This window comes from Amphimedon queenslandica, unplaced genomic scaffold (genome assembly GCF_000090795.2).
Source record: "Amphimedon queenslandica unplaced genomic scaffold, v1.1 AMPQUscaffold_13491, whole genome shotgun sequence".
Classification (NCBI taxonomy): domain Eukaryota; kingdom Metazoa; phylum Porifera; class Demospongiae; order Haplosclerida; family Niphatidae; genus Amphimedon; species Amphimedon queenslandica.
The window spans coordinates 331,605-345,113 of NW_003546273.1; the positions used below are offsets into that span (position 1 = coordinate 331,605).

General features: G+C 35.5%; 2 protein-coding genes across 7 annotated transcripts in view; one reads left to right on the forward strand and one right to left on the reverse strand.

Moving 5' to 3' along the window:
* Positions 1-11,657, forward strand: part of LOC105316869 (deleted in malignant brain tumors 1 protein-like) — a 14,628-nt gene extending 2,971 nt beyond the window's left edge. Inside the window, exons 1-18 of one of the 2 annotated variants that reach the window (XM_019993614.1) lie at positions 397-508; positions 694-907; positions 1,175-1,317; positions 1,370-1,571; positions 1,648-1,790; positions 1,844-1,915; positions 2,089-2,302; positions 4,672-4,814; positions 4,874-5,072; positions 5,120-5,262; positions 5,316-5,387; positions 5,724-5,955; positions 6,102-6,247; positions 6,422-6,623; positions 6,740-6,879; positions 7,028-7,078; positions 7,164-7,292; positions 7,425-8,077. In XM_019993614.1, the coding sequence (XP_019849173.1) occupies positions 445-508; positions 694-907; positions 1,175-1,317; positions 1,370-1,571; positions 1,648-1,790; positions 1,844-1,915; positions 2,089-2,302; positions 4,672-4,814; positions 4,874-5,072; positions 5,120-5,262; positions 5,316-5,387; positions 5,724-5,955; positions 6,102-6,247; positions 6,422-6,623; positions 6,740-6,879; positions 7,028-7,078; positions 7,164-7,292; positions 7,425-7,894 (2,979 nt within the window). In that variant the 5' untranslated portion in view covers positions 397-444 and the 3' untranslated portion in view covers positions 7,895-8,077. Of the gene's footprint in view, positions 1-396; positions 509-693; positions 908-1,174; positions 1,318-1,369; positions 1,572-1,647; positions 1,791-1,843; positions 1,916-2,088; positions 2,303-4,671; positions 4,815-4,873; positions 5,073-5,119; positions 5,263-5,315; positions 5,388-5,723; positions 5,956-6,101; positions 6,248-6,421; positions 6,624-6,739; positions 6,880-7,027; positions 7,079-7,163; positions 7,293-7,424; positions 8,078-9,741; positions 9,888-10,058; positions 10,261-10,397; positions 10,538-10,687; positions 10,739-10,804; positions 10,934-11,062 lie in introns of those variants that run through there. The other variant, XM_019993615.1, reaches the window with a different exon arrangement.
* An 11-nt stretch (positions 11,658-11,668) lies between these two features.
* Positions 11,669-13,509, reverse strand: part of LOC105316856 (oxidoreductase HTATIP2-like) — a 3,990-nt gene continuing 2,149 nt past the window's right edge. The window contains exons 2-7 of one of the 5 annotated variants that reach the window (XM_019993626.1): positions 13,342-13,453; positions 12,971-13,071; positions 12,603-12,746; positions 12,225-12,327; positions 11,902-12,047; positions 11,669-11,849 (exon numbers count right to left, since the gene is read on the reverse strand). In XM_019993626.1, coding sequence (XP_019849185.1) covers positions 11,838-11,849; positions 11,902-12,047; positions 12,225-12,327; positions 12,603-12,746; positions 12,971-13,071; positions 13,342-13,453 — 618 coding nt within the window. In that variant the 3' untranslated portion in view covers positions 11,669-11,837. The remainder of the gene's footprint in view (positions 11,850-11,901; positions 12,048-12,224; positions 12,328-12,602; positions 12,747-12,970; positions 13,072-13,341; positions 13,454-13,509) is intronic. The other 4 variants (XM_019993629.1, XM_019993627.1, XM_019993628.1 and 1 more) reach the window with 4 other exon arrangements.

Consider the following 13,509-nt stretch of genomic DNA (forward strand, 5'->3'; position numbering starts at 1 on the left):
TGCAGAAACTATAATGATTTATGACAATCCTTGACAGTTCTGAGAATCACTAGTTCATGGAGAATATTTCTTTTTTGCTTATAGACATGAATATAAGAAGGAGAAAGAGACAGTGCATCTTAAATTTGATCCTGTTCTTACTTCATCAGATAAATAGATCTTCACTAGTTTAAGATTTTAAAAATAACTGCAATCATCATAGTTTGTAGTGAAGCAATAAAATTCTCATTGGGTCTTTTCTGATGCTTTAAATTACTGCTAGAAGAGGTACTAGTGGCCATTTTGCATTACATGATATCAATGGAATGCAATTGAACTTTGCAATTATTAATCAAAGGTCAACTGTGTCATACCTCCCTGGTCTGGACCAGCCAGACATTTTTTGTTGTTGCTAGGGCGGGGCTCGCCCCAATTCTTGTATGGTCCAGCAATTGCAAGCTTATTATGAAGTTGCTTAGTATCTTTGCTCTCTTTGTCTCTTTGATATATGCTGTTCAGGGCCAACCATGTAAGCAGTAAATGTATCTAGGGGAGCCATCCAGGGGGCAATTAATTTTTTGATCTAAACTTGCTAAATTTTACATTGGCACCATTTGCCATTGAGTTGAAACAAAATTTTTTAGATCTAGTCGTGTTTTTTTGCAATTTTTATCTCATATTAATTTATCATAACATTTTTATAATCACTGATAGATCGTGGAACTGTTCGACTTGTTAGAAGTGGAAGTTTCTCATCATCTTATACAGCTGGAATAGTTCAGATTTATTACGGTTCAAATTCTTCCAGCAACAGTTGGGGCAATATTTGTTTTGATAGTTCATTTGGTAGCACTGAAGCTAATGTCATTTGTAACCAGTTGGGGTATAATGGAGCATCAACCTATGGTAGTGCTGGTAGCACAACAAGGTAATGCAAGTGATCTTAAATTACAATACAGCAATAGATGTATGATGTGTAGCACTAGGTTTAGGGTTTAGGGTTTAGGTAAGTGTTAGGGTAGAAGTATGGATAGCAGCTTTTGCAATCACAATGCCTGCACATGTACTCACATGGTACAAACAATGATTGACAGCTACTTCTTTCTCACTTATATTATGTAAATAATGATGAAGCACTTTTGCAAAAGAGCACAACATTTTTAAACATTTTGATTGATTATCATTCATTTTGTAGCTATGGAACTGATACTGCAGCTACAGCCCTTAATGATGTGAACTGTGCCAATAGTAACTATTTGACACTCCAGCAATGTAACCTTTCAACAGTTATCAAACCTTCTTGTATCAGTGACAACGAAGATCTTTATGTATCATGCCGTAAGTATAATCATCAGGCAATAATAAAACTCAATCAAACTTCTCTTCACAGAAACTACTAGAATCTGGGACAGTCCAGATTTTTCTGGACAGATTCGTCTACAAGGAGGTACTTATTCAAGTTATGGTAGACTGGAAGTATATTGTAATGGAGAGTGGGGTACAGTATGTGCAGATAGCTTTGGTCCAACTGGTGCTAGAACTGCCTGCCGTCAGTTAGGATACAGTGATTACAGCACATATAATACAAATGTGTTAGTAAAGCTTATCAATAATCAATGCTGATAGCTTCTCATTTACTTGTGTTGATTATATTTCTTCTTCATATAGCCCTGGGTCTAGCTCTCAACATACTTGGTTCGAAAATCTCGCTTGTAACAGCAGTTCAAATTGTCTTGGTACTTGTGAATCTTGTCCTACTACACAAATAAGTTTCTGTGGCACTGGTAGTAGAGATGTGGCTTTAGGATGTGGTGTGTTATAAGTTATAAAATAAAGCGTCAACTTTGATACTTTTTTTATACAGAATTTGATAGTTCATATGCTACATCCAACAATACACCAAGCACCTGTGAATATGCTGGCTCTCGAAGACCAGGCAAGCATCAATAAATATTATACATACTAATACTATGATTAATTTTTAGTTAGATGTATATGCATGAGATTTTAAGCAAATGCATGCCATTGAGCACATGTGTGCAAATGAAATCAGATTTTATATTAAAAGTATTTGGACAATATTTATTAAAATTTAATTTATAATTGTAGATCGTGGAACTGTTCGACTATTTAGAAACGGAGTTTTCTCATCATCTTATTCAGCTGGAATAGTTGAGATTTATTATGCTGGAAGTTCTTACCGTAGCTATTGGGGTAACATTTGTGATGATAGTTCATTTGGTTATAGTGAAGCTAATGTCATTTGTCATCAGTTGGGGTATAATGGAGTATCAACCTATGGTAGAGCTGGTAGCACAACAAGGTAATGTGACCTTAAATTATAAAACATTAATGCATGTGTGTGTGTACATACACTGGTCTATTGGAATTTAACAGTACTATGTAATAGTAGGTGTTAGGGCACAGTTTTTCTCCTTTCTCACCTATTGTCAATGACATAAATGCTATATTTATCATTATTTTTAATTGATTGCACCTCATTGTTGGGATTACAGCTATTTGAAGCCACTTGTATTTATTAGTATAATAACCTGCAGTTTTACTAGTATAGAGTTAGTAAACTATTCTACTAGTATAAATGATATTGAAGAATCTGCTGTTATAATGATTTACAACTCATGAGCATGTACACTGCACTGGCATCAATAATGGACATGTAGTACATGTTTCTGGAGGATTGTACTTGTGCATTATTCTGATCAAGAGTGCATTTCAACATTTCTTGCCTATAACTATTTTTGTAAACAATAACTCTGTAAATATTTTATTAATTTTAGCTATGGGACTGATACTGCAGCTACAGCCCTTAATGATGTGAGCTGTTCCAATAGTAACTATTTGACACTCCAGCAATGCAGCCTTTCAACAGTTATTAAATCCTCTTGTACCAGCGACAGTGAAGATGTTTATGTATCATGCTGTAAGTATAATCAATACCATGCAAGCAATAACAATATTCAATCCAAATCCTATATACAGATACTACTAGAATCTGGAATAATCCTTATGCTGGACAGATTCGTTTACAAGGAGGTAATTATTCAAGTTATGGTAGACTGGAAGTATATTGTAATGGACAGTGGGGTACAGTTTGTGATGATGACTTTTATGATATTGATGCTCAAGTTGCCTGCCAACAGTTAGGATACAGTGATTACAGCACATATGCCCCTGAAAGATTACTGTTAGTAAAATTCATGCATGTATATAGTTTCATATTATCACTTGTGTCATGTACTTCTTCTTCATAGTGTTGGACCTAGCTCTCAACCTATTTGGTTTGAAAGAGTTTATTGTGTCAGCCTGGATGTAATAAATTGCCTTGCTTCATGCCACGTGTGCCCCTCTTCAACATCTAGTTCTAGTTGTGAACACAGTGAAGATGTGGTTTTAGGATGTCGTAAGTTATATAGTGTTACAAATGTTTAAAGTTGTTTGGTAACACAATAAAGAGTTTATAGCTTGATATTTTCCTTAATTTTACAGAATTTAGCAATGCCTATACTGCATCCAGTAATACAGTGAGTTCCTGTCAAAATGCTAACGATAGAGGTACATCAATGACTTATGGCTATCATTATAATAATCTTAATTTATAGTTAACATTGGAGCTATCATTGGAGGTGTTATTGCAGGAATTTTTGTATGCTGTGTCCTCATAATAACAGTACCAATATGCATATCTTGCTGTTTGGGTGTTGGAATTAGTGCTGGTACTCGCGGCAACTGAGTAAAACAAGAAACACTGTAAATGCATAACAGAGTTGTGCCAGCTGCTTCAAAGTACTTTTATTAACAATTAGTGTGTTTAGTTATTGTGTTGATTTTGTGGTAGTTTTTTGTAGCAGAAAAATTTTTATATGCTTTTTAGCCTAGTGACGTTAAAGAGGCATATAATGTGTCAAGTACCATCTATGTAAGGTATATACACAGTGTACAATAGCTCATGACCACACCCAAAATTCTAGCCCCACCTTGTTGCTTGGGTGTAGCTGATAATGAAGTATTTTAGTATCTTTGCTCTCTTTTTGGCTTTATTCTCTTCTGCTCAGGGGCAATGTAAGTATAAATGTATCTAAGAGAACCGTGCAGGTGTAATACAGCCCTATTGTATTGAAAAGTTGAGCGTTTCTTTGTTAAGTAGTGCCATGGGAGCCTGAGCGTATCCAGTCAACCGTGCAATACTGATCTCCCCCGTAATAGTCTATTTATCTTAATGTCTAACATTGTAGACCGTGGAACTGTTCGACTTTTTAGAAGTGGATCTTTCTCATCATCTTTTACAGCTGGAATAGTTCAGATTTATTACGGTTCAGTTGGCACCAACGGTTGGGGCAACATTTGTGATGATGATTCATTTGCTATCAATGAAGCTAATGTCATTTGTAACCAGTTAGGGTATAATGGAGTATCAACCTATGGTAGAGCTGGGGACACATCATTACTCTTAAAGTACAATACAACAATACCTGTATTTATTATGTGTGCATATGCACTGGATAATTAGTAAGTGTTAGTGTAGGAGTATAGTTAGCAGCTTTGTAGCCACATTCTTTAATAATTAAAAAGGAACAATGATCAAGCAGTAGCTATTGTATATACACCACATGTATATTTGTATAAAGAATTAATGATCATGACATGATAAATTAATAATCATTCATTTTATAGCTATGGAACTGATACTACTTCTACAACTGTTGATGATGTTGACTGTGCCAGTAGTAGCTATTTGACACTGGAGCAATGCACCCTTTCAATTATTATTAAATCCTCTTGTATCAGTAACAGTGAAGATGCATATGTATCATGCTGTAAGTATAATCAATACCATGCAAGCAATAACAATATTCAATCCAAATTCCCTTTACAGATACTACTAGAATCTGGAATAATCCTTATCCTGGACAGATTCGTCTACAAGGAGGTACTTATTCAAGTTATGGTAGACTGGAAGTATATTGTAATGGACAGTGGGGTACAGTATGTGATGATAGCTTTGGCTCAGCTGATGCTAGGGCTGCCTGCCGTCAGTTAGGATACAGTGATTACAGCACATATACTGGAAATCTGTTAGTAAAGCTTATTGAGTTGATCTGTATATTTCTTCTTTACATAGTGCTGGGTCTAGCTCTCAACCTATTTGGTTGGACAATGTCATTTGTAGTAGCAGTTCATACAGTTGTCTTGCTACTTGTGAATCTTGTCCTGCTACACAATATCATAACTGTGGACACAGTCAAGATGTGGCTTTAGGATGTGGTAGGTTATAAGTTACAAAACAAAGTGTTAACTTTGATATTTTTCTTACACAGAATTTGATAGTACTTATACTACATCCAGTAATTCACTGAGTACCTGTCAATATGCAGACCCTTCATCATCAGGTCCTTAAGCATTAATAATTATTATTCTAAATTCTAATTTACACAAAGTGCACTTTAAATCCCATCCCACTTAGTTTGTAGCTGGCCATGATGGCAGCTATTGTGAAAGGGTATTTAACCAAAAGATTTTATTATGTATAATCAAAAATGACTAGGAGCGAATTCTTAGTTTTTAATAAATATTTTTCTGATACATATAGATGTACATGTACTTATGTTGCTTTCAAAGGTTTAGCAGATTCCAATCAGATTGGATTTTTATTATGTTAAAGTTGTTTAAAAATTGGGCCAAAGTCTCTGTAATTGCTATTACATTCATGTATTTGTATTTTGTAGGTTTTGGTGTTCCTCTGTCTGGAGCTCTTATACTGGCAAGAAATGGAGTCTATTCATCTTCATTTACTTCCGGTCGTGTGGTTGTATACGGTATTGGTTCTTCTACCTCATCTTCCCTCTTTTGGGGTAACGTGTGTCGACGTACTTCCTTCAGTTTGAATGCAGCTCATGTGATCTGTCACCAGCTGACCTTTAGTGGGGCCTCCACTTGGTCTTATTCTGGTATAGACTCGTAAGTACTATATCTCAATTTACATGTATTACTGATACTGTAGGTATCTTTATTTTTAAATAATATAATAATAATAATATTATATTATTAGTAATTATTATTATTATTATTATCTCTTCTTTCTATTTCACTTTGTATTGTAATAGTAATCTCTTTGGAGTTGATACTAATCGTACTCTACTTGATGATGTTAGCTGCTCTAATTCAAGATACCTGACGCTCTTTCAGTGCACAGTTAGTACATTTATCAGTTCACTGTGTACGGATGCTGATGATATATCAGTAACTTGCTGTAAGTTATAGCAAATTGTAGGAGATGCATGTAGTACTTGTACATGTACACTATATAATTTTGCAATATAATGTACATTGCAAGTAAAAATTTTAATGAAGCAGGCACTGCTTGAGTACTATAGCCAGCATAATTCTTATTAATGTATATATAACTATTATTAATTATTCATAGATACAACTCGTATATGGAGCAGTCCTTATACTGGTCAGCTCCGTCTGACCGGTGGTAATTACACTAACGAGGGGCTCATTGAAGTTTATTGTAACGGGGCCTGGGGGACTGTCTGTGATAATACCTTCTCGGCTACAGCAGCAAGGATCGTGTGCCGACAGTTAGGATATAACAGTTATTACAGATATAACACACTACCAATGTAAGTATATACATGTGTATTAAGTTTGTAAATTAAAGCAGAAGTGAAAAGTTCATTGCTTTATGTACTAATGCTATTAGTTATTATTATCACTATTATTATTATTTTATTTCCAGTGTTGGTGATACACCTCAGTCAATATGGTATAACAGTCTTAGTTGTTCTTCAACCTATTCTTGTCTTTCCTCGTGCCAGTCCTGCCCCAGTAGTTCCAGTACTACTTGTGTTCATGCTGAAGATGTCACTATAGTCTGCTGTGAGTAAAGTGCTTAATATATTTTTGTTACTATCACTTCTAGTACACTATATAACTGTAGTTTATATACCCATTTATTGCTAATTTTGATTGGGTGCACAATTTAAATTTGAGGAAAACACTGCTACATTTTTTGTAATTTTTTTAGATTCTTCGTCTACAAGCAGTTCAACTACAGTCACTACCAGCACATGCCAAAGTAAACTATACTATCATCATCATCATCATCATCATCATCATTATTATTATTATTATTATTATTATTATTTATTCTTATTGTACAGCAACTTCCAGTAGTGACTCAGATGGACTCAGTGGTGGTGCTATTGCTGGTATTGTCATTGGAGTTATTGTGTTCATTGGACTTGTGATGTTCTTCTCTGGAAGTGCCCAGAAAAAAAAGAAAGAAAGACGTACAATACTTTAATATCACTATAAGCCTTAATAATCATGTATGGTACATTGTAGTGATTCTACATATGTAAAATGACACTTATTGTAGCAGTTATATATTTTATTTATTTATTATTATTTTTATTTTTTAGAGCGGGCAGCATTGGCAGCAGCAGCTGCTCAAGCGACTGTAGAACTAACGAATGCTCAAGTAGTCCCCACCCCCAATCCACTCACACATCAACCAGCTCCAGAGCCTCCACCCACTACCAATCAAGAGCCTCCTCCTTCTTACGCAGGAGCAGCTGCTGTCACTCAAGAAGTAAAGGAGTATAATGATGAGAAGAGTCCTTACCCACCTCCCGGGCCTAACCCAGAACCCTCTGCCCCCTCCTTTGCTCCTCCCCCTCCGTTTGCCCCATACCCCCCAACCAATACGGGTTACCCCCCTGATCCTGCTTATCCTCCCACTGGTGGATATTATCCTCCTAATCCATACCCCACACCATATCCTACTGTGTCTGGGTATCCACCTGCTACTTACCCAGCTGCTCCTCCTCCTGATACAAGACCAGATCCACCTCCTTATAATGAAGCTCCCTATCCTCCAGCCCCATATTAATATTAATAAAGAATTTTTATGACATTCTTTTATTATTTATTTGTTGTGATGTACAAGTGCCGGTTGCATGTATATAATTAATCTATGATAGCCTGTAAAGTTGTTTTTGTTCATATAAGTTTTTAAAGCACAATTTTGTATAATTTTTTGCAGTCTAAATATCCAAGATCCTTCACGTTTTGGTAAATTTCTCTACTACAACAGCAAAAGAACATCATTGGATTAAAGAATGAAAATCTATGGACCCCGCCTCAAATTCCAGCTCCACCCTGTATTTAGGGAAATTAGAGCGCAACTCAGCATGTCGTGTGTTTGGAGTGCTGTTATTTCTTTGTCCTTGTTGGTTCTGTCCTCGGCCCAATCAAGTGAGTAGAGTCTTATTAGCATAAATCAAACAACAGACTATAATAAGCTCGAGTAAGCTTTAGATAGCAAGCGACCACTCAATGTGTAGATCCACCCACGCCACTGTTTACACGTTACAAGGGCAGCTCAACAGCATCTTTGAATGCCTGTGGGCTGTGATGTATTATGTTCATAAGACCAATCCCAGTTTGGTCTTATGTGTTGCATTGAATGTAAGTGACATCACTGGTGAAGTTGTGTATACTGTAAACCTAATCCTTGAGCCTCGGTCATTGTCATGAAAACTGACTAGAGTGTAGCCAGTTTGCTTGAAAATGCTTGCAAAATCTCTTTATTCATTTTGTAGTGTTTTTTTTTATCGTGACAAAATGAATTATATTTTGAGGCATGATAGTTTTTGTACAATGACAATGACAATGCAGTAAAGGATACTCCTCCTCTTACTGTTATTTGATACACACACACATCACACTTGGAAAGTTGGAATGGAATTCACTATGATTATTCATTGTACTATGCATTAGATATACATGTATATGTATATGCACACATGGCACTGTACCTAGTCTCACTAGCCAGATCATTCCCCAGCCTATCGTCATTCACAATGATTGTAAGCTGGGGAATAGTTTGGCTAGTGAGACTACTCTGTATCATTGGCTGGTTGTAATGCTATTAGCTATTGTTGTGTAAATAAGGAAATCATCAAAGGTATAAAGTCTTAAAAGATAGCCATATCTATTTGCATAGGCCTACTATACAAAAGAAGTTTTTGGTTATGCCTATTATTTCTTTTAAAAATAAGAACGACATTATGTACTTTACATTTTAAAAATGTTGCTACGTGTATATAAGCTACTTCAACAATTTTGCCCTAAAGAAATTTTCTGGCAACTATTTATACTTTAAATTAAAAAACTGCTGCTATATATATGTACATGTATTTGTATTTTGTAGGTTTTGGTGTCCCTCTGTCTGGAACTCTTATACTGACAAGAAGTGGAGTCTATTCATCTTCATTTACTTCCGGTCGTGTGGTTGTATATGGTATTGGTTCTTCTACCTCATCTTCCCTCTTTTGGGGTAACGTGTGTCGACGTACTTCTTTCAATTTAAATGCGGCTCATGTGATCTGTCACCAGCTGACCTTTAGTGGCGCCTCCACTTGGTCTTATTCTGGTATAGACTCGTAAGTATTGTATATTTGCAAGATATTTTTGTGAGTATATGCTCAAACTAAATTTTTGCTTGGAATCATTTTTCTACTTGTACTTGTATCAGAAAAAGTATGCTTGTAAAGCAAATAATTCTACCCAGAAATTTCACCCACATATAAAAATTTAGCTGTTATTGATTTGCTTCCCTTTATTAAAATTGCATATTACTACTACTGTCTAATAATATATACAGTAATCCTATTTCTACATGTACATGTACATCATTATTATCTCTGTTTCTATTTCACTTTTGTATTGTAATAGTAATCTCTTTGGAGTTGACACTAATCGTACTCTACTTGATGATGTTAGCTGCTCTAATTCAGGATACCTGATGCTCTTTCAGTGTACAGTTAGCACTTCCATCAGTTTATTTTGTACTGATGCTGATGATATATCAGTAACATGCTGTAAGTTATAGCAAATTGTAGGAGACATACGCATAGTGTTTAGGGTTTCCACTGTACTTATACATGTCTATTAGTTTTGCCATACATCACTCAAGCAGGCAATGCTTGAGTACTATAGCCAGCATAATTCTTATTAATGTGTATATATAACTATTATTAATTATTTTATAGATACAACTCGTATATGGAGCAGTCCTTATACTGGTCAGCTCCGTCTGACCAGTGGTAATTACACTAACGAGGGACTCATTGAAGTTTATTGTAACGGGGCCTGGGGGACTGTCTGTGATAATACCTTCTCGGCTACAGCAGCAAGGATCGTGTGCCGACAGTTAGGATATAACAGTTATTACAGATATAACACACTACCAATGTAAGTATATACATGTGTATTAAGTTTGTAAATTAAAGCAAAAGTGAAAAAGTTCATTGCTTTATGTACTAATGCTATTAGTTATTACAAGAGTAGATAATTAGTTAGGGTTTATCACTATTATTATTATTTTAAAGTGTTGGTGATACTCCTCAGTCCATATGGTACAACAGTCTCAGTTGTTCTTCAAGTGATACTTGTCTCTCCTCTTGTCAGTCTTGCCCCAGCAGTTCCAGTACTACTTGTGTTCATGCTGAAGATGTCACTATAGTCTGCTGTGAGTAAAGTGTTTTATTCTTGTTACTTAGGGATATCACTTTTAGTACACTATAGTATACATGTATATACCCATTTATTGCTTATTTTGATTGGGTGCACAATTTAAATTTGAGGAAAACACTGCTATATTTTTTGTAATTTTTTTTAGATTCTTTGTCTACAAGCAGTTCAACTACAGTCACTACCAGCACATGCCAAAGTAAAACTATCATCATCATCATCATCATCATCATTATTATTATTATTATTTATTCTTACTGTACAGCAACTTCCAGTAGTGACTCAGGAGGTCTCAGTGGTGGTGCTATTGCTGGTATTGTCATTGGAGTTATTGTGTTTATTGGACTTGTGATGTTCTTCTCTGGAAGTGCCCAGAAAAAAAAGAAAGAAAGACGTACAATACTTTATAATTACTATAAGCCTTAATAATTATGTATGGTACATTGTAGTGATTCTACATATGTAAAATGGCACTTATTGTAGATATAATTTAATTATTTATTATTTTTATTTTTATTTTTAGAGCGGGCAGCATTGGCAGCAGCAGCTGCTCAAGCGACTGTAGAACTAACAAATGCTCAAGTAGTCCCCGCCCCCAATCTACCCACACATCAAACAGCTCCAGAGCCTCTGCCCACTACCAATCAAGAGCCTCCTCCTTCATACGCAGGAGCAGCTGCTGTCACTCAAGAAGTAAAGGAGTATAATGATGAGAAGAGTCCTTACCCTCCTCCCGGGCCTATCCCAGAACCCTCTGCCCCCTCCTTTGCTCCTCCTCCTCCGTTTGCCCCATACCCTCCAACCAATACGGGTTACCCCCCTGATCCTGCTTATCCTCCCACTGGCGGTTATTATCCTCCTAATCCATACCCCACTCCATATCCTACTGTGTCTGGGTATCCACCTGCTACTTACCCAGCTGCTCCTCCTCCTGATACAAGACCAGATCCACCTCCTTATACTGAAGCTTCAGCACCTTATTAATGAAAGACTTTTTATGACGCATTAAAAAAAAATATTTATCTATTATATGTATTAATCTACGATAGCTTGTAGAGTTTTTTTTGTTCATTTTAGTTTTTTACGCATAATTTCATCTGATTTTTTTGCAGTCTAAATATCACAGATCTTTTAGCTTTTGGTAAATTTCTTCACTACAACAGCAAAAGAACATCAGTGGATCAAAGAATGAAATTAACATGAAAACAACAAGTTTCTGAGTGCAAGTGCATTAAATTAAGATTAAAAAGCAGCATATTTATGAACATCAATTATAGTCTTTTAATTTGAGTCTTCTTTCATTGACCAGCCTACAAAAAGAGATCACACTATAAACAGTGTATCATTAAGATACAATATTACTTGAGCAGTCCTGTATATATCTGAATTAGTCATTATCACAACATTATCAGTTGCTGTGGCTCCAGTAGAGCTTCCCTTATACTGGTAAGCATCTATAGCCATTGCTTGAGCAAGAGTTTCCACTGGCAATGCTTTAAAGAATATACCTGTATACAGTAGAACAAGGATACAATAGAAATCATGGTTCTGAAACCATTATTACTAAAATCATACTACAACATAAAGAATATACAAATCAAGTTTTAGAAGTACATGTAAGTATATAAAATCATGACCCAATACTAAATGACAGATATAATAGTTACATAAATGTGTTATCATACCAGCAATTTTCTCAGCCAGTCTCCTATCTTCTCCTCTGCCAATTAAGACCGGTCTCAATATTGTTGTATAAGAAAAGTTTAATTGGCGAACTGCCTCTTCAACCTACAACAAATCAAAAATGTGACACCATTAAGAGTGTGCTATAGCCACAAACACTATGCATATACAGTTATATGCTATAACTGTATAATCCTTGAGGTTGACAGTACCTAATGTTGCTGTATCAATAGAGTTGGCAAAATTCTAATTTGGTCACTTTTTGTGCACACATTATACATGTATGTGTAAATGCATTCAAACCTAACTATCTCCTGGTGGTTATGCTTACGTATGAACTAATGTGTGCATTGCTACTAATACTGAAGTGAATGGCTTACTTGTCCTTTAGTTTTAGTGTACAGGAAGAAACTGTTTGGGTTTGATCCATAGGAGGTCAATAAACTGAAGTGAGGTACACCAGCTGCTTTAGCTTGCTCTGCAAATCTTACGACAAGATCACGATCAATTCTCACAAATGCTTCCTAAATTATACAAAAATTAAACAATAGCACAAAAGGAAATTGTGACACCTAATATATACATGTACATGTACATGTAAAATAAAATTTTAAGACAATATGTTAGAACGGATGCTAAATGTTCATATAATTATAAGTACTGGTATCTTCTCTACCAATCGTAGCACATTATTATTATAAACTATAACTTAACATCAAGCAATGCAATGCAGTGTTTAGTGACTCACTGCAGATCCAGCAGCTCTTCTTGTTGTTCCAAGACAGCAAAAGAAAACATCAGCTCCTTCACACTTTGACTTTATCTCTTCCTCAGGAACAGTAAACATGTCTACCCATACAATGTATGATAGTTAGCAATTGTAAGTATGTTTATGAACATGCACTATAGTGTATCAATTACATGTACTATGTAGCTTTACAATTACTATGTATTTCAATAAGTACATGATAGTAATTGTCATTGGTATGGCAATTTAGGTGCATGTCAATGTACAAATAAAAGTCTAAAAGTAATATGGGGTCAGGGGAGAAATTAGGATGAAGAGGGCAATCCAAGGGGGGCCCCACTGAGTATGGATATGATTTCAATTAGTCTTACCCCCAACAACGTGTTCAACAAGTCTTCCTGAGCTCTTCTCCTCCTCCAAATTAACGTCAGGTATATTATCAATAGCACGGCGATTGAATAGTATAACTTTACTCCATTCTTCCTGATAATTAGAAAATAACTAATAATTAATAACAAGTAAATTAAAAATACCTTTTT